Source organism: Halichondria panicea, chromosome 12 (assembly GCF_963675165.1).
Source record: "Halichondria panicea chromosome 12, odHalPani1.1, whole genome shotgun sequence".
NCBI classification, from domain to species: Eukaryota; Metazoa; Porifera; class Demospongiae; order Suberitida; family Halichondriidae; genus Halichondria; species Halichondria panicea.
Genome location: NC_087388.1, coordinates 1,298,288 through 1,322,791, shown reverse-complemented (window position 1 = coordinate 1,322,791; position 24,504 = coordinate 1,298,288). Strand labels below are relative to the sequence as shown.

The 24,504-nt window shown below is 40.4% G+C and overlaps 4 protein-coding genes across 15 annotated transcripts in view; all 4 read right to left on the bottom strand.

The window, feature by feature from the left end:
• The window catches only part of LOC135344764 (uncharacterized), a 28,742-nt gene extending 19,642 nt beyond the window's left edge, over positions 1–9,100 (bottom strand). For 9 of the 10 annotated variants that reach the window (XM_064542041.1, XM_064542038.1, XM_064542040.1 and 6 more), the window contains exon 1: positions 8,987–9,100. The gene's annotated coding sequence lies outside the window, so the exon portion shown is untranslated. Of the gene's footprint in view, positions 1–3,812; positions 4,486–8,986 lie in introns of those variants that run through there. The other variant, XM_064542033.1, reaches the window with a different exon arrangement.
• The window catches only part of LOC135345452 (uncharacterized), a 91,624-nt gene that overhangs the window by 55,125 nt on the left and 11,995 nt on the right, over positions 1–24,504 (bottom strand). The window lies entirely within an intron of this gene.
• On the bottom strand, positions 12,702–18,840 carry LOC135344773 (uncharacterized). 3 transcript variants are annotated; one of them, XM_064542061.1, is made up of 6 exons: positions 15,973–18,840; positions 15,633–15,911; positions 15,332–15,565; positions 13,920–15,021; positions 13,512–13,674; positions 12,702–13,297 (listed from the first exon to the last, which is right to left on the bottom strand). In XM_064542061.1, exons 1-4 carry the CDS (start codon positions 18,830–18,832, stop codon positions 14,939–14,941), a joined length of 3,456 nt encoding a protein of 1,151 aa, XP_064398131.1. In that variant the 5' UTR covers positions 18,833–18,840; the 3' UTR covers positions 12,702–13,297; positions 13,512–13,674; positions 13,920–14,938. The 3 variants fall into 3 exon arrangements, with proteins under 3 accessions (XP_064398131.1, XP_064398133.1, XP_064398134.1); XM_064542063.1 differs by lacking the exons at positions 12,702–13,297; positions 13,512–13,674; positions 13,920–15,021 and having other exon boundaries at positions 15,177–15,565; XM_064542064.1 differs by lacking the exons at positions 12,702–13,297; positions 13,512–13,674; positions 13,920–15,021 and having other exon boundaries at positions 15,373–15,548.
• Positions 18,937–24,454, bottom strand: LOC135345453 (ankyrin repeat, PH and SEC7 domain containing protein secG-like). Its single transcript, XM_064542875.1, has 4 exons — positions 23,425–24,454; positions 20,158–20,208; positions 19,523–19,620; positions 18,937–18,966 (listed from the first exon to the last, which is right to left on the bottom strand). Exons 1-4 carry the CDS (start codon positions 24,452–24,454, stop codon positions 18,937–18,939), a joined length of 1,209 nt encoding a protein of 402 aa, XP_064398945.1.

Sequence of the window (24,504 nt, the reverse complement as noted above, 5' to 3'; positions counted from 1 at the left end):
TTCGCTTCAGCAGGCACAGACGCAGTTTTGTTGGTTGACGCAGATAATGCATTTAATCGTCTGAATCGTGCAGTGGCCCTCCTTAACATCCGATACACATGCCCACCTCTGGCAACAGTCCTCTTAAATTTCTACTGGTCGCCGTCCAGACTATTTGTCTCAGGAGGAATGGAACTGTCCTCAGAAGAAGGTACCACCCAGGGATGTCCCCGTCCATGGCGATGTATGCACTAAGCACTGTACCTTTAATAGACAAATGCAGGAGTGTGCTATCCACGGATGATTCTCCCAGTGCAGTTCAAATATGGTATGCCGATGACGCCGCAGCTGGGGGGAACCTGAAGATTTTACGCAACTACTGGGACATCCACTGCAACAAGGACCCGCGTATGGGTACTTCCCAAAACCATCAAAAACGTTCCTCGTACTGAAACCAGAATGCCGAGCAGCAGCAGTTAAAGAATTCGAAGGCACAGGCATCCAGATGTCTGAGGATGGAGAAGATTTAGCAAATAAGTCAGGACAGCGTCACCTGGGTGCAGCGATTGGGTCCCCAGCATTTGTTGCCACATACTTAGGAAAAAGTTACCGCTTGGGAACAGGTGTCTCGGCTTGCTGACATTGCCTCCACCCAACCCCATGCTGCATACACTGGTTTCGTGTTTGGACTACAGCATCGATGGACATTTATTCAAAGAACCATGCCTACCGCGGGGGACCACATGCAACCACTGAAGGACGCTATTGATCACAAACTAATACCAAAAATAGTGAAACATGAACTAAATGACACAGAGCTGGAGCTGATGACACTGCCTACACGGCTGGGAGGTATGTCGTTCAACGATCCTGTTAAGGATTCAAGGAGCAAACACGCTGACTCAATTGAATGCACAGCAAAACTCACCCAGCTGATTACTGACAACGGGACAGATGTCATGACGAGCATTGACCAGGACCTCAATCAAAAGATGGCCATGCGGAAACATCACGACGTATTGTACAAAATAAAGGCAGATGATCTACAGAGACGCCTACCAGAATCCCAACAACGCGCTATGGCCCTAGCACGTGAGAAAGGGGGCTCAAGCACACTTAATACAATACCTGTTGCAGAGCACGGATTTTTCTTTGATGCCAAAGCAGATTTTCATGACCACATCAACCTTCGCTATTGTTGGCCACTGGAAAATCTACCAACAACTTGCCCATGTGGTGAAAGTTATACGGTAGACCATTCCCAGATCTGCAAATTATCTGGCTTCATACACATGCGCCATGACGACACAACAAACTTCCTAGCATCCTGCATGAAGGAAATACATAACGACGTTGAGACTGAGCCCAAGTTACAACCTTTGACAGGCGAGTCCCTCCGCTATCGAACAGCCAACACAGACCCTGATACCAGAGCAGACATCAGAGTGAGAGGCTTTTGGACCCAAGGCATGCAGAAACGCATTTTTTGACACAAGATTCTACCCCCACGCGAGAAGCTATAGGTCCAAACCCCTCAAGTCGCTTTTTCAGAAAATGGAGAGAGAGAAAAAAAGAGAATACGGAGAAAGGATAAATGAAATTGAGCATGGCTCGTTCACACCTCTAGTTTCTTCGGCATGTGGAGGCATGGGCAAGGAGGCCTCAGTTGTAGTGAAGAGACTGGCTGGAGACCTAGCCACGAAAAGAAACGAAAGCTACAGTCAGGTGGTAGGCTGGATGAGATGCAGTCTGGCCTTTTCATTGGCAAGATCAGCCATACGTTGTGTTCGTGGTTCTCGTTCCACCCGCAGAAGAGACATTCGCCAGTCTCCAATGGACCTAATCCAAGCGGAGACACGGTTCGAGTGCGAATAGACTATACCCAAAGTCTCACAAATCTTTAGAACTCTAAATACGTACATGTTTATTTTCTAACTGTCAAAAAAAAAAGTATATTTATCAGTATTCTTAAAAAAAAAAAAAATTGAGGCCATAATAATTATGTTAAACATGTACCGTATAGTGCTTTGTAGTTTTTTTGTACAAAGATATCGTCCATATATAGCAGTATGAACTAGTGTTACAATTTGATATTTAAGGTCAGACCCGGGCGATATTACACTTAGTTTTTAATAGTGTTGTAAAGCTCATAATAACAATTCTAAAATGCAGTGTTTATATAGGGGGTCACTAAATCCAAAGGGTCACTGCATGGATCTTACGATCCAGGGTTCGGGTGCTAATATTTCAGTGACTGCATGGGAGCATAGAAAGAGTAGAGAGGGATTGGAAACGGAAGTGATTTACGTGATATTTCCAATAAAGTGTATACGTAGTGGCTCTGGGACCATCCTTTATCTCTTTATAACTGACGCAAAAGCCCGGGAAACTTATTGTATCCAATACATATAAACATCTCAGAGCTAACCCCCATCACTGAATCACATGCCTCCTGATTGGAAGCGAAGAAACTCGATTGTCGTGTAGTAGCTAGAGGCTACACCACAAAGCGCTTTTTCATGCTTGTGTTCCTATAGTACCTATGACTTAGCTAAGGCTGTGTACTGTGTCCCAAATGGCCTCAAGTATGAGAGGAAAGTTGATGTTTAGCAGCAGAACTGCAGATAAGGGGGGAAAAATCACAAAATATTTTTCCGGCTAAAAAAGGTCAATTGTTTTTCAGTGCTCTTACAGTGTAGCTATTCTAGTTCTGAGGTGATAGCCTGGATCTATTTCTCAGTCATGCTCAGTATTGAACTGGGTGTGGTTATGATAATGTCACCTAGCTACATCGTGATCCAGTACATGCATAGCCTCGATTCCAGGCCGCGAAGAAAAAGGCCTTTCTCTTCGCGGCCTGGAATCGAGGCTAGTGCATGCAGTGAGTGAGTTAATAGCTAGCTAGCTAAGTAGCTGATAAATGAAGGTTTTTAAGAGGAAGGGGGGGGGGTGAGCCCCCTATTCCATACCCCTGGATCCACCCCTGGGCTAGTTAGTTGACTGTTCGTGGGAGCTAGCTAGCTCTATATACGGAAGTCTATAACGGGACTTCCCCTGGCTGAGAATGGGGATTTTTTCCTAGTCTTACTGCACAATGTGCGGCCGGAAGTGGGCGTAACTCGACTTTCACTACTTGCACTGCGCATTCGTTAGTTTGGAACCCCCTTTCTGGATCCGCCACTGAGTCACTGTGCTATACAATGCCATTACACACAACACACATGCAGCACACAATGCAATTGTACTACACGCAACACATGTACACATGTAGACAATATAAAGACAATTTACTATTGTGTTACTGCATATACCGGTTTGGGTAATCCCTTGTGAATGACACTGTACAGCCCTATATACTGCATTTATAAATATTGCGAAATTGCATGCGCTTACTCTTTGCATGTCATTCGTTTGCGATCTATATAATAATATCGAAATTTTCAACCAAAAGAGCCTCTTTGAAATTCAAAACCAATGGTAGTATCAGAGGATCGGGGGTCACTGAAACCTAAGACTCAGTGTTTTGTAAAATTTATGCGCTTGCAGTGTTTATGGGGGTCACTAATTTAATCTTAAGAGTCGTTGGATCCTAAGGCCCAGGGTCCGGGGTTCACTGAGCCCTATACACGGTATGCAGAGTAACCTATATATACTAGATCAAATTCTAAACACTATAATTAGAAGCTAGTAACATGAGCTATTAATTAAAGGACTGGGAGCAGGTTTCTGCATGCAGACACTTATGTTAGGTATATACTGTATATAGTGGTACAAACAACACATAAAAGAGAGCTAGATCTATTCATATTACAGGTCTCACTGAAGTGAGTTACCTTAGATAAACACTTTTGTCTTGTCCTGTGATGGGCCAACTGGTGCAGTCTGCTTAGTTACTTGTTTGCTTTCAATAAAATCTTGTCTTTCTAAGTAGACTTTATAGTAGATTTTATTGCACATGTCAAACAGGAAGTTAAAGTGTCAGAGGAAATAGAAGTTGTGAATATTTAGGTTCTGTCAAGTCACACACAATTCAGTGTTCCAGTATCATAATTATACGTCTCATGCACAGCTTCAATCGGAATTACAAAGTCTTCTTTGTCAACATCCTCTTCCACGGTACCTCAATCATTTCGACCACATTTTCGATTTGCAAGTTAAAAACAAGCTCGCAATCTCACACTAGATCTTCTTGGCCTGATGCATGCAAATGTCACAGACCTAGCGATGGCAAACCTCCGAAAACGACAAGAATTGGAGGACGCTGCAGAAGTGAGGTTCTTATAGGGAATGCACCCTTTACGAGAAAGTCAGCAAAGCGAAAGCATGCAGACGGAAGGATGCCACCAGAGACCGCCCACCAGAGACGGCCAGAAGGCTCAAAAGGATTATATAATATCATGCTTCATCTATCCACCCACACAATTTACAAATGCACCGCTTGGAGAACGTCGTTTCATCAAATCATTACGACCAGCTTGTCAACACCATAATTATACACAGACCAGCCTATCCAGCTGTGGTTGGAATTGTTGTATGAAGACCCAAACCGTGACTCGAGTACAAGCAACTCCTGAACACGTTGTCATGGCTCAAATTAGGCCCATAAATTTCATCCATTATTCTACTCTTGAAAAATGTGCCTATTATTCTCCCCAAAAATGTGACATAATAATTATAAAATTAAGACGTAGACATAAACCAGCACACCTGACACAAAACATAATTATGATTGCTTGCTGACTTGAACTGATATAATATTTAAATTTTTTGTCATGAAAATACTATTAAACTATCAAATTGTCTGTATACCTCGACCACGATTACACTAATGACTGTATAGTGCAACATGCAGTATGTTGCGAGCACTTCAGCTAGGATTCTTTTTCCATATATACGTCACGAAAAAAGAAAATGCTGACTAACCCATAAAAATTATAATTTTATAGCTCTCATATACACGTGTGATTGTAATTATGCATGAAGCATTTCGTTATGTGGCGGCTTCTCACGTTTTTTCACAGGAAGACTGGACCTACATGTATATAATTATATAGATGTGCAATGATAAGCTTAAAGGGAAGGGCCTAGCTAACTGAATCTGGTTCATCAGTTTGACAGCATTCATGATACTAAACAAAAGGGTAATGAGGAACTTGCATACATGAGTGTTAATTTCTGTTGGTTACTGTATGCATGGCAGTGCAAGTGTTGGTGTACTGTAGTAAGCGAAGGTACACTCTTGTATGCTTGTTGGATGTCATACACAACCAAGTCACAACTGTTTCAAGGTTTTTCCATTGATGATCGACTGATTTGCTGCATCTCTCCAAGATGTCCTCATCTAAACGAGGATGAGTGTTCTTTGCATTTGAACCGTATATATAAAGCACAGTTTTCAGGTAGGAACCTGCTAGCTATGCCTAAAGTGACTGGTCTCTGTGCGCAAAGCATACTTCCCACGCTAATTTCAGCAAGAAATTTAAGAAGACTATTTATGCCAACAATATTAAACACTCCACCAGTTTATATTGGCATGCACAGTAAGGCTGAAGTTACACATAAAGACCACCCACCTACCCCATGCATACCTGAAAACATCACTTTTATATAGTAATACATGGTTAAATTTAACTGTGGTCAGCGTTAAGTATTTCATGACATCCAGTGCATGCATGCGCAACACACCACAAGCATTTGTCTACTAGGTGTCCTATAAAAGGAGTGATGTGACTCGGAGATGCAACAGATCAGTTTGTTACACAGCTTCACTTGTGCGCACATTGGATAATATTGGCTATGGTAGTGGTGTTTGCTCGGGCCTGCAACCCTCGGGCCTCCATCAATACCGAGCCAAGCACAAGTATATAACATTACTAATAAACACTATAATAATTATAGCACCTTTATAAGTAGAATTACTATAGTAAAGGTAATACTGACATGATGATGTATTATTGCATGACACTGATGGCATAAATTGAAAGTGTATATTATAGGATTTGTGAGTATGGTGATCAGTTGACACTTATTAAACAGCACACACACACACACACACACACGCACACGCACACAAATACACTATCGTATACCTCGCTTGCGCACGTGCACCGAGGCATAATTAGGTAACACTCGGTGGCGGATCCAGGGGGAGATCTCAGGGTGCCGCGGATCCCCCCTTTCAGCCAGGCTAGCTATTATGGCTTTAGTACAGCTACCAGCTAGCTTTCTATCAGTTTTTGTAGCTATTGTATGATTTGTAGCTGTTGTATCAATGATTATGCCTCGGTGCGCATGCGCAAGCGAGGTATACGGTAGTGTGTTTGTGTGTGTGTGTGTGTGTCTGCATGTGTGTGTAGACTGCTACAGATGCTCAAGGATCAATGAAGTGCAAGTAAGAGTTTCTATAGGCTTCTAGTAATGTTTTCATTCGTGGATTTGCAAAATAAAGCTTCGTTCTCGAGTTATGCCTAGTTTTGCTTACTTGGAATGCCATTGTAGCCTTTTCAGACCTTTTCAGAAGAGCACGCAGCCAAACTTGTTTACCGAGTGTTGCTACTCTACTTACTAGTTAGCTCTGCACTAGAATGCTAGCTATTGTATCCTATTGGTAGCTGCAAGAGTGAGAATAGAGCTGCAAGGCTCTGCTGATGGCATCCATTAATTTTAGCATAGATATAAGAGGGAGAGGGATGGGAAACGCTACGTAAATAGCATTGACGATCCGCGTTTCGGTCAATGTTTTCTTCTTTATTTCCTCCAACCCATGCTTTTAGCTAGTACTAGGCTATAAACTAGCTACTGAGCTCCATGTATTAGCAATGGCTAGTGGAACAGTCACAACAAGGTAGCAGCAATAGTTAGTGAGACCCTCCAAGCAGTAAAAAGCAGCTTGGACAGCAAATTCTTGAGAGGAGCTCTGTCTGTATCGTTGAGTATTCCAGTACAGTCACAGACATGATAGAGAATTATGGAAATGTAGCAAAGTTCTGTCGTAAATTACTGTGCCGATACGATGAACCAACTATCAATGAATACAAAGAGACATGTACCTACATTCAATCATTGATGTAACTTTCTAAATGGGTACCCAAAAAGTATGCTTTTAAAAACCAGCTTACTAAGACAAAAATGAACATTACTTACCAACCTAAAGCCAAGTGGCTTTGATTTTACTTGCATACAATGCCCAGCTACTTAAGAAAGAGGGAATCATTAATATTTTGGGCTGTAGTCACAGCCTCTCCTTGTAGAAGGTACACAAAGCCACTAGATAGAGCCGAAACGATAATACAACACTCAAAAAACTGCCTTTGAAAGTTTTCAAGCTCTTGGTGAGATACACAACGCTTCTATATGATGCACAGTAGGCGTGGATGCTCAGCACAGGACTAAGAGTCCCAGTGGGGAGCTGTGAATGATAGTAATAACATTTCCCGCTGGGTTGGCGGGGTGTCTAGAGCCGTAACGCGGATCAACTTTTGGCATTACACAGAAGTGATTGTGCGCACGTGCTCCGTTTCCCATCCCTCTCCCTCTTATATCTATGATTTTAGACTTGAACTTTTTATCGATCGTTTTTAACGACAATCATGGTCGATCATTACCCACTCTTAGTTTGCATGCAGCAAAATAATGTTCATCACGTACATGAATAAAAGTATTAGTAGCTTTATGTTATGTAGCTTTGGCATCTCCACCGAGGCATGCTTTCATTGTAACCTGTACCTGTTGTTTTGATGTATCAACTGCCAAAGGAGTGTTCAAAGTCAATGGTTAGCCTATAGGCTAGCTAGTTGACTGTTCGTGGCAGCTAGTTAGCTCTACGCAAGTCTATTATGGGACTTTCCCAGGCTGAGAATGGGATTTTCCTTAATCTTACTGCACAACATGTGACCGGAAGTGGGCGTAACCCCAAAATTATTCGCACTATGCGCTCGTTAGTTTGCAGGGCCGTAGACAGCGGAGGGCAGGGGGCAGTTGCCCCCCTGGCATTCTAGATCTGCCAAAATACTGCACATGCACAATGCTTTTATCGATTAGAATGATGTAATGAAATTGAGATGTGGGCAGGGCTATCTGATGCGCATGCTGACTGTTGAGAACGAGTGATGACCTGTTTTTTAGGTAAAATTCTGAGCTCCACTGCGCCTCTGGAAGCAGGAGTACCTTTCTAGCTCAAGCTACCTTGTTTTAGTTGGTCTAAGTTGGTGCCACAGCAAGTTGCCATACTCAGAGGATATGAAATAACAGTTGACCTTTTTTTACTAAAAAAATGTTCAGCTTTTATTTTACCACCCCTGCACACTAAGCTATCTACGGCCCTGGTTTGGAATCCCTCTTTCATTTTTCCTGGATCTACCACTGAGTCACTGCCACTGAGTCACTGTGCTATACAATGCCATTACACACAACACACATGCAGCACACAATGCAATTGTACTACACGCAACACATGTACACATGCAGACAATATAAAGACAATTTACTATTGTGTTACTCGCATACTGGTTTGAGTAATCCCTTACGAATGAAGGTATACAAGGCCTATATACTGCGTTTCTAGCGAAATTGCATGCGCTTACTTTGAGTGTCATTCGTTTGCAATGACTCGAAATTTGCAACCAAAAGAAACTTATTAAAACCCATGCAGTATTGGAGGATCCAGTGATCCCCGGTCACTGAGTGTTTTGTAAAATTTATGCAGTGTTTATGGGGGTCACTAATTAAATCTTAAGAGTCACTGGATCCTAGGGCCCAGGGTCCGGGGTTCACTGAGCCCTATAGTACACAATAATTATATGGTATGCAGAATAACCTCTATACAATCAATACAAATTCTAAACACTAGCTATAATTATTAGTAAGATGAGCTATTAATTAAAGGACTGGGAGCAGGTTTCTGCATGCAGACACTTATGTTAGGTAGTGTGCATAAGAGTGGTACAAACAACATGTAAAAGAGAGCTATTCATAAAACAGATCAGAATTCACAAAAGTGAGTTTTTACCTTAGAAAACCACTTTTTGTCTCTAGTCTTGTGATGGGACAACTGGTACAGTCTGCTTGGTTGCTTGTTTAATTTCAAGGCTTCTTCAAATCAAGTATAGAGATTTTATTGCACATGTCAAACAGGAAGTTAAAATGTCAGAGGAAATGGAAGTTGTGGTAAATTAAAATGAATGTGTCAAGTCACACACAATTCAGTGTTCCAGTATCATAAAAATTATTGATATAACAATTTAGCTGGCGTACGTGTGTCTATACATGACGTGTGTCTATATAAGAATCTTTTCGTTAAGTGTCAGCTCGTCACTTCTTTTCACATGTCAGGAAGACTAGATTGGCGCGTGTTTCACAGATAGCTGGTTAGATCTAGCAAAGGGCCTAAATCATCAATCTGGCTAATTAATTTGACAGCATTTACACAAAGAAACATGCAGAGGCAGTGAGCATTCCTTGCTTGGTGCAGTTTAATTAGGCCTATACTGTGATGAAAGTGAAGGAACGCTATATGGTTTCATCAATTGCACACACTGATTTGCTGTACCTGTATCTCTCTTCAAGTTTTCCTCATCCAAAATGAGGGCGATACTGCTCCTATGGCTTCAAAAAGCCATAACAGGTATTTATATACATGTGTTGAGTGAGAACCAGTTTACAATGTCAAGAGTTGTATAGTGCAATCAAGGGCGTCCTTGGTACAATCATGTTAAGTATTGTGACAAACAATATAAAATATGTTATGGTAGTTGCAAAGGAAATCAAATTAATGCCAAATACTCCAGCAGTGCCTGCAAAAGTGTCATGAGTGCATAGGGATTACTATCAATTACAGTGGAACCTCTGTTAACAACCACCTCCGAATAAAGGCCAGCTGCTATAATTATAACGGCCAGGCACCCAGGTCCCAAATGAACAAAACAACCTCTCAACAAAGGCCACCTCTGTATAAAGGCGAAAACATTGTTCCCCAAAGATGTCCGTTATAGAGGGGTTCCACTGTAGCTTGCAGTATGTTCCTATAATCTGCTCCAAAAAGCATTACATTAGAGCACTACATGCACTAACTTGAAACACTATAGTAGCAAAGCACACATTTTACAATTTTGCAGCGGTGCACTCCTATTGTTGACCATTGCAGTATGCATGTGAACTATTGTATCCTCCGGTATAAGATGGCTGCAAGTATTTGATTAACGCATCTTCTAAATGCGTACATGACCATTCAGCACGACTGTTATTAATAGAGTAGAGTTGTCCCTATAAATAGTGCAATCAATAATTATCAGTACTGTGCTTACTAATTATGATCAGGTGTCGTCTCACTGCTTCAATCCGAATTACAAAGTCTCCTTTGTCGACATCCCCTTCCACGGCCGGTACCTCAATCGTTTCGACCACATTTTCGATTTGCAAATCATTGTTATTAAAAACAGGCTCACACACTGGACCATCTTCTTGGCCTGATGCATGCAAATGTCACAGACCTTGCAATGGCAAACCTCGGAACGTGACAAGAATTGGAGGACGCTGCAGAAGTGAGGTTCTTAGGGAATGCACCCTTTACGAAAAAGTCAGCAAAGCGAAAGCATGCAGAAGGAAGGATGCCACCAGAGACCGCCCACCAGAGACGGCCAGAAGGCTCAAAAGGATTACATAATATCACGCTTGGCATCTATATCCACCCACACAATTTACAAATGCACCGCTTGGAGAACGTCATTTCATCAAGTCATTATGACCAGCTTGTCAACACTGTATATACACAGACCAGCCTATCGAGCTGTGGTTGGGATTGTAGTATGAAGAGCCAAACCGTGACTCGAGTACAAGCAACTCCTGAATAAGTTGTCATGGCTCAAATCAGGCCCATAAATTTCATCTATTATTCTATTTTAAAACGTGCTTAATTGTTCTCTAATTATACAAAATTAAGCCGTATAGACATAAACCAGCACACAACTGACATAAATCATTGCTTGCTGACTTGAACTGATATAATCGTATAATAATGATATAATAACATCGTTATGCAAATATACGTAATGATCTAGTGCAATATGCAGTTATGTATGTTGCCAGCACTTTGGGATTCTTTTTCCATACGTCACGAAGAAATGAAGGTGCTGACTAACCCATAGAATGAGGTTCAGTTATCATAATTTTAGCTGGCATACACGTGTGATTGTAATTATGCATGAAACTTTTCGTTATGTGGCGGCTTCTCACTTCTTTTCACAGGAAGACTGGTGCGTGTGACCTATATAATTATTTTTCAAGGCTTCTTCAACCCCAAGTTAGACACTATAAACTACCACAAGTAGATTTTATTCAAACAGGAAGTTTCAGATTATGAAATCAAATGGATGGGTGACTAACGCATATATACCAAGAGTGTACTCTTGCCCATACATTACTCGAATGTTTAGATTCTGTCAAGTCACACACATCATTGGCTTCATCAATCGCACATCTGGTCATTTAATTTTGATTCACTGTATTCATCTAAAACGGGTGATGCTGTGTTCCAAAAAGCCAAGGCATGTATATGTATGTATAATAATTATTTTCTGCACAGAGTTGTATACTATACATTGATGATGCAAGTCATGTATATATTGTTGGATAACGTGAGGAGATTATTATGGCAGTTGCGGAGGAAATCCAGCTTAAGTGTTGTGGTTGCATAGAATTAGGTACATAGAGTAGGTCCTCGAAAATGTACACTCAAGTAGTGTAGATTGATCTTAAAGATATTAGTACAACCAGTTATAGGATTGACAGTGCCCTATTGTGTGTGTTTTCAATTGCACACATTTTGACTCATGTTCAGACTGCTCTATTTCTGCAGGGAAAGCCGGGCCACATTAAGAACTGGCTGACTAGACAGACAAGAAAAAAAGGCAAGAAAAACGTTGACAACGCAGTAACCTGTTTTGAAAATGAAGATATACAGCGTGTGCTTGCTTTCTATCATGCTCCAGTGTTATATAGCGTATATCAGAAGAGGAAACAATGCGCTGCTTGTGTGACAACCGTTTTGAAGCTACAAGAGCCTGAACAGGCTTAATGGTGGTGCAGTACACTTCTATATATACATGTGCAATTGTACTCACCCCCTGACCCCCAACACTGCTGACTGTTTGCATTAAATATAACTGCTAAACTGAACACTGACAACTTTCTGACCCTCGGCCTCACTGCAAGAGCGAAGAAGTGATACAGAGCAGTGGCGGATCCAGGAATTTTAAAGGAAGGTTCCAAAACAGTTAATTGCAAACTTTGATCCACTGGAATTTGACAGCCATGGCAAATGCAAAGCAAAAGCTAGGGCAAGGCCAGAGCAAGGGGCCCTGTGCACAACAAAGAAGCTGTATAGTGTGTATTAACTTTTTGGTACTTATTTAATGAACTCCTGCTTTTACTAATATCGAGTTTTTATGATGCGCATTTATTGTATAGTCACTGAATTATTGATGTGTATATACTTGCATGACATTTAAATGTAACAGTTACTGGAACTGGAAAGGAAGTGATGAATAACTCATACTGAATGTATATAGGTTCTGTTGGCGCAATTATATCATGTCCTACACATTTAGCTGGTGTATAATTATGTTACGTGTCAGGATAACCGAATTGGTGTATAGGGGTATAGATATGGCATTAATAAGCTAAAGCCAATCTGGATCCGAGAATATTAAAACAGAGGCAGTGACTGATGAATAACACAGTACCTAATTAAGTCATGACATTGCATGCACAACCGGCCATTAGCTATATAGAACTGAGTGCAAAAATTAATTTAATTCTGGTCAGAGTTGACAACATTAGAATAACTGTACAGTAGTAACAAAAATGTGCTAATTTTGAAGGACGTAAGATGTTGTATATAATTATATTAATTATATCAGTAAAAAAATGACAATTGGAAGTGTAGCAGTAAGTAATTTTTGCTTACGTGGCAAGGCATGAGTTCTGAAAGTTCAGCGACACAAACATGTGTTGGATTGAACAGCTATATCTACAGTATGTAAGTGCAATTGAATGCATGCAGCTAAATCTAACATAATGTGGTACAGATATGAAACACGGAAAGTGTATGACCATGTAGCATGACGAGTGCTTGTCATCTGGTTGGCTCTGATCCTCTTGTCTCTCTGTTGATGCTCACAATGTCTTCAGAAGTGAGGGAGAGGGGAAAGGCAAGACACTGCCAACGAGAGCCAATGATGGCAGCAAATGATTGGAGAAAGTTTTATCGTCAGAACGGACAGATGATTGTTTTCGATAATGCTTTTCTTGTGTAGAAGCACGTCTACAATAGAATGAATGAATAATTATAGCTATAATTATAGCTATATAATTATACCGTATTATTATACAGCGGGTATATTCCGAGGGTATAATGTTCGTGGTTTTCACTAATTAAGCATGTACTGTTATACCCACTGCTATTCCACGAAAACCTTAATTTCTAACAGTCATTCTGCTACTCTCAAAATATACCTGCTAAACGGTAATATACTTACTGTGCTCTTGTGAGATTTGACTTAATTGTTTTGTTGGACAATCCAATTGTAGGTTGACTACGAGAGCGTCTACCAATGTTTTTCAGGTGGGTTCTTGAGACATCCACGGACGAATTATTTCTTGGCAATAATTATCACCAGGGAAGGATGCTTCGTTTCATTCCTAAGCAGTTCAAAGCAGAGTCAATCATGGACTCACACATCGGAAACAACAAATTAATCTGTACAAAGTGTAATTAAGCTCATGAACAAATTAAACGTGGGGTTTGTTGCTGCTTACTCTAGTAGAATATCACCTGTGTGTGAGCTGATCCAATGTTGAGTTGTAACTTTAAGGGTATATATGCATTGGAAACAACAACATTTACATGTGGTGTGTGCGTGTGCGTGTGCGTGCTTGAAACTTACTCCAGTAATAATTATGTAGATCCAGTCCATCTTTTGGGATGACCCAATCTTTCATCGGAATAGAGAAGCATATCCTTCTTTCCATGACTTGCTTAGTTCCTTCTGCTAATGCTTCATCAATATCTCTTAGAGCATAATTAGGTGCACTTCTAGCATTTGTAAAAGTTTCATCCTTGAGATTGCTCGGATAAAGAAGATAAACAGAAGACAATATAATTATACAGAGTGTATATATTTTGTTAGTAAACTTCTCGCTATTAGGTTCTTTCCTATCAGCGTCTTTAGACATATCAACAAATACACCCAACTCTATTCTTCATAAGCCTGCATACCAAGTATAGTACATGTAGACCAGACATGACAGCGAGGATTAGCAGCATAATTGAACCTCTGCAATTAAAGAACAATTAGCAGTAGAAGAATCAGAAAATCAAAATTCAGAAGATATTATAGAGAGCCTGCGGCTTGTTGGCAAGTTTAGTTTTCATGAAAAGCTGTAAGAGAAATGAGATGAAGAAATCGTTAGGAAATAGTCAAATCTGCCAACATCACATTCAGCATAAAATCCTGGGTAATCTTGTCACCCTTGACCCAGAAATTAAAAAAGCAGATGAGATTTCTCTTTAGTGGCACTCTCAGTTGGTACTGGTTCTGAAGTGAGTTGAGAAAGACTGTTGTACTCTTCCATGTACAAATTCCCTGGCAGTACTGCAGCTTGTGGTATATTCTGGTAGTATTTTTTCCATGCAGTAGCGACTCTTTAATTATGACAACGCTGAGCTTGAGTTGATCGATGTAATTGGTGATGTCTGCTTTAGCAGACTTGACAATGAACATTATCATTATGGGACATCTGATACGAGTAATTCTCTTAGGGTGTGAGCGGAATTTCAGTATCTTCTATGTGAGAGATAAGGAGGCTTTATTTGCAAGCTGGAATGTTATTTTACAATCCCAGAAGAGAGCTTGTCTCCGGGGAAAATCCGACAGAGGACGATAAGTCACTCACAGCTTCTCATTTATGACATCAAAAGCAACGCTTTATAAATCATCAATCTTGGAGCTGTTACAGAAGTTTTTACAACACTAGTTGAAGCTCTAGCTGCAGTATAAAAATTATTTCGGGAAGCATTAATTGACTAATAATTAAGAATTGACAACATTAAGAAACTATAGTAAAGGCTATAATTATATGTGCTTTTTTGAAAGTTATATGTGCAGTGTATTGCAAGGCGCGCAGTGTAAAAATAATGTAAATTGAAAGTGCAGAAGTAATAATTTGTGAATTGTTGAGTTCTGAAAAATCATTGACGCAAACAAGGTGATACATTTTCGTCAACAGACATAATTATCTACATACTTTTCTCAGATATGAAACACTGAGAGTGTACGGAGTCTCTCTCTCAACTGACCATAAGTTGCCGTCTCCTTGGCTGCCCACTTCTGTAGCATGACGAGTGCTCGTCTGGTCGGCTCTGCTCCTCTTGTCTCTCTCTTGATGCTCACAATGTCTTCAGAAGTGAGGGATAGGGGAAAAGCAAGACACTGCCAACGAGAGCCAATGATGGCAGCAAATGATTGGAGAAAGTCCTCGTTAGGACGGAGAGATGAATCTTTTTCGAGAATTTTCTTTTGTAGAGGCACATCTATAATTATTATATAATGCATGCATGAATAAGCAATTAATATAGCTAATGATTGTGAGGTACTTACTATGCTTTTGTGAGATTTGACTCGAATTCTGTGACCATTCATATGCAGATTGACTGAGAGCATCTACCAACACTATCCAGGTGGGTTCTTGAGACATCCATAGTCGAATTACTTCTTCTTTCTTAGCAAAGTCACCAGGGTATGATGAGTCATTATTCTCAATGTCATCTAATTTGTTCCAGGGGATCGGAAGACTCATTCCTAGCAGTTTCCATTGAGCACTATTTACTTCTTGCAAAGCAGAATGAACCAAGAAGGTATTCATTGGAAAAAACAAATCTGTAGTACAATAACAAACAAATTAATTAATTACGCGTGTATATGTGTGTGTGAAACTTACTCCAGTAAGATATGGCCCATCTTGTTGGGCTGATCCATTCTTTGATCGGAGTGGAGAAGCATTGCCTGTCTTTATCGGCAACTTCCTCAGTGCCTTCTGCTAGTGCTTCTTCGATATCACTAAGAGCGTATTTAGATGAACTCAAAGCATTCGTAAAAGGTTCATCTTTGAGATTGCTCGGATCAAGAAGGTAAACAGTAGGCACTATACTAGCACAGAACTCCATTTTTGCTTCCACTACCTTTTGAATAACTTGATGCAGAGTTTCAGAACACTTGGCTTGATTTCGGACGTCACTCCTTGCTAGTACAACCAGTTCTTTACTATCAGCTTCTTTAGGCATATCGACAAACACTTCCACTCCATTCTTCATAAGCCAATGCAGACCAGTCGACCAGACATGACAGCTAGGATTGGCAGCATGTACCTCAGCAATCAAAGAATTGGAAGCTGTAGTGGAGAGTCTGTGTCTTGTGGGCAGGATTTGTTTTAGTGCAAAGTTGTGAGAGAGGTGAACGATAAGCACATGAAGAAATCGTGTTGGAAAGAAGTCGAATCTGTCACCATCACATTTAGCATACCATCCCAAAGTAATCTTATCACCTTCGGATTTAGGCCATTGAATGTCTTCAAGCTTGAGATCACACAGAGCAGGGAAAAATAAATTAGATTTCTCTTTACTGGCACTATCTGTTGGTACAGGTTCTGAAGTGAGTTGAGAAAGACTGTGGTCCTCTTCCACATACAAATTCTCAATTTCGTGACAGTACTGCAACTGCAGTAGACTTTCTTTTGTGATGTACTCTGGCAGTACTCTCTCAAGTAGTGATTCTGGAATAATGCCTACGCTGAGCTTGAGTTGATCAATGTGCTCTGTGAGGTCAGCTTTAGCAGACTTTGAAAATAGTTTTTTGTGTACATTTGATGTGAATGTTGATATCTTGAGAATTATTATATGGTTCTCAATGGAGTCCCCTTCTCTCTCTATCACCATTAGCAGACCCAAATCATGCAACTCTCTTATGAGAGTGTATAGTGATGAAGAATTTAGTGGCAGTGGAATTCCAGTATCTTCTATGTGAGAGATAAGGAGGCTTACTTTGCAAGCTGGAACATGTTCAAAGTCTTTCTTCAACAATCCCAAGAGTGTGCTTGTCTCTGGGGAAAGGGATACCAAATTGGAGAATTTCTTAGTGAGTTCCTTTATGTCATTTACTACAGTCCCTCGTTTACGAGAATCAAGAGAAACACTTTGTTCAATTTGAAAGTCATCAATCTTAGAGCTGCTACAGAACTTTTGGGATACGCTGTCAAGAACACATAACACTTGTTCAACTGACGTTTTGTTGATTACATCAGCATGGCTTCCCACTGGTAGGATAATCATGTTTGAGAATTGCTTAATATTGTATGATAGAAATGAAAGCCAGTAGCTGTATTTAGTGGCAGCAGCTTCTTCGCCTTTACTCAAATCACAAACTATCAAATATATATTACTTCCTTTTGATGTGTTGATTGACTCCATAATTGCAGCATGTGAGGAGTAGTACTCGGAATCACCAGCAAAATCATAGAGTATCATTCTTCCATAATAACTACTGTCATAAGTACTTGGAATAATGCCTGGAGTGTGAGGGGCAACAGTTGATGTGCTGAAGTAGCTAAAGAAACCTTCCTTTTTGATAGTCTCAACAAGCGTGGATTTCCCTGCACCTGGATGCCCTACAACAAATATTCTGGTGAGGTTCTTTTCACCAGTAAACTCTTGTTTAGCAAGTTCGTCTAGTTGCTCATAGGTTAATTGGAGTTTGGAAGTATGATTTTCATAAATTGTAACAATTTCTTGTTTTCTCTGAAGTTTAGCTAAATCAAGGGCTGTCTTCCCATCTGTATTTCGCACAAAAAGTGGAGCATCATACTTCTGCAATAGTAAACGTGCACAATGAGTTTGCCCATATAGAGTTGCTGTGTGAAGAGGGGTGTTACCTTTATTATTAACTTGAAACACTGTCCAGTACTGGTACTTGCAAAGGATTGTTCTTAGCATTTCTTCAGTATGCGGTGTAGGACACAAAAGATGTAGAGGTGTGTTCCCATCATTGTCTCTAATTGTTGGATCCACCTTATATTGAGCTACCAGTTTATTCAATAGTTCTACGTGACCATTTTGGAAAGCATAGTGAAGCAGAGTTTGACCATTGTAGCCTCTGTTATGTGGGCTGCATTTAAACTCTTTAATAAAGGCATAAATCACAATCTCATGACCACCTTCAGCTGCTAAACACAATGGGGTAGAGTAAACATTATTAGTGATATTAATATCAATTTTGTGTTGAGTAATCAAAAGTCTTACTGTTTCAACATGTCCTTTAATGGCTGCAACATGTAGAGGTGTGTTACCATCATTATCTTTATCTGCGGGATTGAGGCCATATTCAAGCACTAATTTGTCTATCAGTTCTATATGACCACCATTGCATGCATAGTGAAGGAGAGTATAACCATTGTAACCTCGGACATGACAACTGCTGTTGAATTCTTTGATTAGCATAGCCAAAACATGCACACAACCATTCAGCGCAGCTCGCATCAATGGAGTACTGTTCTGATTATTAGTGCAATCAACATCAGCACTGTGCTTGCTAATCAGGTGTCTCACTGTTTCAACACGTCCTTTAAAGGAGGCTGCAATATGTAGAGGTGTGTTACCATCATTATCTTTATCTGCGGGATTGAGGCCATATTCAAGCACTAATTTGTCTATCAGTTCTATATGACCACCATCGCATGCATGATGAAGGAGAGTATAACCATCGTCATCTCGGACATGACAACTGCTGTTGAATTCTTTGATTAGCATATCCAAAACATGCACACAACCATTCAGCGCAGCTCGCATCAATGGAGTATTGTTCTGATTATTAGTGTAATCAATATCAGCACTGTGCTTGCTAATCAGGTGTCTCACTGTTTCAGCACGTCCTTTAATGGAGGCTGCAATATGTAGAGGTGTGTTACCATCATTATCTTTATCTGCGGGATTGAGGCCATATTCAAGCACTAATTTGTCTATCATTTCTATATGACCACCATTGCATGCATAGTGAAGGAGAGTATAACCATTGTAACCTCGGACATGACAACTGCTGTTGAATTCTTTGATTAGCATATCCAAAACATGCACACGACCATTCAGCGCAGCTCGCATCAATGGAGTATTGTTCTGATTATTAGTGCAATCAACATCAGCACTGTGCTTGCTAATCAGGTGTCTCACTGTTTCAACACGTCCTTTAATGGCTGCAACATGTAGAGGTGTGTTACTATCATTATCTTTATTTGCGGGATTGAGGCCATATTCAAGCACTAATTTGTCTATCATTTCTATATGACCACCATTGCATGCATAGTGAAGGAGAGTATAACCATTGTAACCTCGGACATGACAACTGCTGTTGAATTCTTTGATTAGCATAGCCAAAACATGCACACAACCATTCAGCGCAGCTCGCATCAATGGAGTATTGTTCTGATTATTAGTGCAATCAACATCAGCACTGTGCTTGCTAATCAGGTGTCTCACTGTTTCAGCACGTCCTTTAATGGAGGCTGCAATATGTAGAGGTGTGTTACCATCATTATCTTTATCTGCGGGATTGAGGCCATATTCAAGCACTAATTTGTCTATCATTTCTATATGACCACCATTGCATGCATATATACTATAGTGAAGGAGAGTATAACCATTGTAACCTCGGACATGACAACTGCTGTTGAATTCTTTGATTAGCATATCCAAAACATGCACACGACCATTCAGCGCAGCTTGCATCAATGGAGTATTGTTCTGATTATTAGTGCAATCAACATCAGCACTGTGCTTGCTAATCAGGTGTCTCACTGTTTCAACACGTCCTTTAAAGGAGGCTGCAATATGTAGAGGTGTGTTACCATCATTATCTTTATCTGCGGGATTGAGGCCATATTCAAGCACTAATTTGTCTATCATTTCTATATGACCACCATTGCATGCATAGTGAAGGAGAGTATAACCATTGTAACCTCGGACATGACAACTGCTGTTGAATTCTTTGATTAGCATATCCAAAACATGCACACGACCATTCAGCGCAGCTCGCATCAATGGAGTATTGTTCTGATTATTAGTGCAATCAACATCAGCACTGTGCTTGCTAATCAGGTGTCTCACTGTTTCAACACGTCCTTTAAAGGAGGCTGCAAATATGTAGAGGTGTGTTACCATCATTATCTTTATCTGCGGGATTGAGGCCATATTCAAGCACTAATTTGTCTATCAGTTCTATATGACCACCATCGCATGCATGATGAAGGAGAGTATAACCATCGTCATCTCGGACATGACAACTGCTGTTGAATTCTTTGATTAGCATATCCAAAACATGCACACGACCATTCAGCGCAGCTTGCATCAATGGAGTATTGTTCTGATTATTAGTGCAATCAACATCAGCACTGTGCTTGCTAATCAGGTGTCTCACTGTTTCAACACGTCCTTTAAAGGAGGCTGCAATATGTAGAGGTGTGTTACCATCATTATCTTTATCTGCGGGATTGAGGCCATATTCAAGCACTAATTTGTCTATCATTTCTATATGACCACCATTGCATGCATAGTGAAGGAGAGTATAACCATTGTAACCTCGGACATGACAACTGCTGTTGAATTCTTTGATTAGCATATCCAAAACATGCACACGACCATTCAGCGCAGCTCGCATCAATGGAGTATTGTTCTGATTATTAGTGCAATCAACATCAGCACTGTGCTTGCTAATCAGGTGTCTCACTGTTTCAACACGTCCTTTAAAGGAGGCTGCAATATGTAGAGGTGTGTTACCATCATTATCTTTATCTGCGGGATTGAGGCCATATTCAAGCACTAATTTGTCTATCATTTCTATATGACCACCATCGCATGCATGATGAAAGAGAGTATAACCATTGTAACCTCGGACATGACAACTGCTGTTGAATTCTTTGATTAGCATATCCAAAACATGCACACGACCATTCAGCGCAGCTTGCATCAATGGAGTATTGTTCTGATTATTAGTGCAATCAACATCAGCACTGTGCTTGCTAATCAGGTGTCTCACTGTTTCAACACGTCCTTTAAAGGAGGCTGCAATATGTAGAGGTGTGTTACCATCATTATCTTTATCTGCGGGATTGAGGCCATATTCAAGCACTAATTTGTCTATCATTTCTATATGACCACCATTGCATGCATAGTGAAGGAGAGTATAACCATTGTAACCTCGGACATGACAACTGCTGTTGAATTCTTTGATTAGCATATCCAAAACATGCACACGACCATTCAGCGCAGCTCGCATCAATGGAGTATTGTTCTGATTATTAGTGCAATCAACATCAGCACTGTGCTTGCTAATCAGGTGTCTCACTGTTTCAACACGTCCTTTAAAGGAGGCTGCAATATGTAGAGGTGTGTTACCATCATTATCTTTATCTGCGGGATTGAGGCCATATTCAAGCACTAATTTGTCTATCATTTCTATATGACCACCATTGCATGCATAGTGAAGGAGAGTATAACCATTGTAACCTCGGACATGACAACTGCTGTTGAATTCTTTGATTAGCATATCCAAAACATGCACACGACCATTCAGCGCAGCTCGCATCAATGGAGTATTGTTCTGATTATTAGTGCAATCAACATCAGCACTGTGCTTGCTAATCAGGTGTCTCACTGTTTTAACACGTCCTTTAAAGGAGGCTGCAATATGTAGAGGTGTGTTACCATCATTATCTTTATCTGTGGGATTGAGGCCATATTCAAGCACTAATTTGTCTATCAGTTCTATATGACCACCATTGCATGCATAGTGAAGGAGAGTATAACCATTGTAACCTAGGACATGACAACTGCTGTTAAATTCTTTGATTAGCATATCCAAAACATGCACACAACCATTCAGCGCAGCTCCCATCAATGGAGTATTGTTCTGATTATTAGTGCAATCAACATCAGCACTGTGCTTGCTAATCAGGTGTCTCACTGTTTCAACACGTCCTTTAATGGAGGCTGCAATATGTAGAGGTGTGTTACCATCATTATCTTTATCTGCGGGATTGAGGCCATATTCAAGCACTAATTTGTCTATCAGTTCTATATGACCACCATCGCATGCATGGTGAAGGAGAGTATAACCATCGTCATCTCGGACATGACAACTGCTGTTGAATTCTTTGATTAGCATATCCAAAACATGCACACAACCATTCAGCGCAGCTCCCATCAATGGAGTACTGTTCTGATTATTAGTGCAATCAACATCAGCACTGTGCTTGCTAATCAGGTGTCTCACTGTTTCAACACGTCCTTTAATGGAGGCTGCAATATGTAGAGGTGTGTTACCATCATTATCTTTATCTGCGGGATTGAGGCCATATTCAAGCACTAATTTGTCTATCAGTTCTATATGACCACCATTGCATGCATCGTGAAGGAGAGTATAACCATTGTAACCTCGGACATGACAACTGCTGTTAAATTCTTTGATTAGCATATCCAAAACATGCACACAACCATTCAGCACAGCTCCCATCAATGGAGTACTGTTCTGATTATTAGTGCAATCAACATCAGTACTGTGCTTGCTAATCAGGTGTCTCACTGTTTCAACACGTCCTTTAATGGAGGCTGCAATATGTAGAGGTGTGTTACCATCATTATCTTTATCTGCGGGATTGAGGCCATATTCAAGCACTAATTTGTCTATCAGTTCTATATGACCACCATTGCATGCATAGTGAAGGAGAGTATAACCATTGTAACCTCGGACATGACAATTGCTGTTGAATTCTTTGATTAGCATATCCAAAACATGTACACAACCATTCAGCGCAGCTCGCATCAATGGAGTATTGTTCTGATTATTAGTGTAATTAACATCAGCACTGTGCTGCTAATCAGGTGTCTCACTGTTTCAACACGTCCTTTAATGGAGGCTGCAATATGTAGAGGTGTGTTACCATCATTATCTTTATCTGCGGGATTGAGGCCATATTCAAGCACTAATTTGTCTATCAGTTCTATATGACCACCATTGCATGCATAGTGAAGGAGAGTATAACCATTGTAACCTCGGACATGACAACTGCAGTTGAATTCTTTGATTAGCATATCCAAAACATGTACACAACCATTCAGCGCAGCTCGCATCAATGGAGTATTGTTCTGATTATTAGTGCAATCAACATCAGCACTGTGCTTGCTAATCAGGTGTCTCACTGTTTCAACACGTCCTTTAATGGAGGCTGCAATATGTAGAGGTGTGTTACCATCATTATCTTTATCTGCGGGATTGAGGCCATATTCAAGCACTAATTTGTCTATCAGTTCTATATGACCACCAAGGCATGCATAGTGAAGGAGAGTATAACCATCGTCATCTCGGACATGACAACTGCTGTTGAATTCTTTGACTAACATATCTAAAACAAGCACATGACCATTTAGTGCAGCCAGCATTGATGGAGTAGCGTTCTGGTTATTAGTGCAATCAATATCAGCACTGTGCTTAATGATCAGGTGTGTCACTACTTCAACATGTCCTTTCGAAACTGCAATATGTAGAGGTGTGTTTCCATCATTATCTCTATCTGTGGGATTGAGGCCGTATTCCACCACCAGTTTGTCTATCAGTTCTATGTGACCACAATAGCATTCATAGGGAGTCCCCTTTAAAGTTGCGTAATGCAAAACTGTGTGCCCTTTTGTATCCTTAACAGAAAGGTCCATAAGATGTTCTGAAATAAGATTCTCCATGAGCTGGATGTGTCCTCCAAAACAGGCACAGTGGAGAACAGATAAGCCATGGAATCCCCTAATATTCAGGTCTACTTTATTCTGTGTAACTAGTCGATTAATCAAGTCTTTGAGACCGAGTGATGCAGCTACAAACAATGCAATAAAGCCATCATCTTTATAATCCTTGAATTCAATATAATCAACAAAGAATTTACTTATCAGACGCATAGTTTTCTCCACTGCTTCAGAATCATTGTAATACTCGAAAAGGACATCCTCAAAGAGTTTAACATGATGAGAATCCATCTGACTACGGCTAAAGGAACAGAGCACGTAGTCTCCGTTGAAGAGGTGTCTATGATACATTGATAATAGAAGCAACATTATAATTATTTGTACATGTTTGTTCTTAGCAGCAAAAAGCAATGGTGTATTTCCATCATTATCAATAGCTCCTATGTCAGCACCAAAGTCATTGGCTAGTGTCCAAACCGCATCGAGATGACCATTAGCACATGCAAGATGAAGAGATGTTTGGTTGTGTGAGTTTTTGACGTCCACTTCATATTGCTTTGTTTTCAACAGCTCTCTGACCTCATCTAAGTCCCCACAGCTTGCAGCAGTGTGCAGGGGAGTATTACATGACTGGCTGTCATCAGTCATTTCCGCAACTATACGGCACTGATTAATAAAATTAATGAAAGAGTTATACT

What these genes read in the sequence shown, in the direction of transcription:
- LOC135345453 (XM_064542875.1), bottom strand. Translation starts at nt 24,454, where the DNA reads ATGACTGATGACAGCCAGTCATGTAATACTCCCCTGCACACTGCTGCA. An exon ending in TCATGTCCGAGATGACGATG is followed by an intron (nt 20,209 to 23,424) that starts GTTATACTCTCC and finishes ACATATTTGCAG; the next exon opens with CCTCCTTTAAAGGACGTGTT. An exon ending in TTAGCAAGCACAGTGCTGAT is followed by an intron (nt 18,967 to 19,522) that starts GTTGATTGCACT and finishes TACATATTGCAG; the next exon opens with CCTCCATTAAAGGACGTGCT.
- LOC135344773 (XM_064542061.1), bottom strand. Translation starts at nt 18,832, where the DNA reads ATGCTAATCAAAGAATTCAACAGCAGTTGTCATGTCCGAGATGACGAT. An exon ending in ATGGGCCATATCTTACTGGA is followed by an intron (nt 15,912 to 15,972) that starts GTAAGTTTCACA and finishes ATTGTACTACAG; the next exon opens with ATTTGTTTTTTCCAATGAAT. An exon ending in CAAGGAGACGGCAACTTATG is followed by an intron (nt 15,022 to 15,331) that starts GTCAGTTGAGAG and finishes TTTATACTGCAG; the next exon opens with CTAGAGCTTCAACTAGTGTT.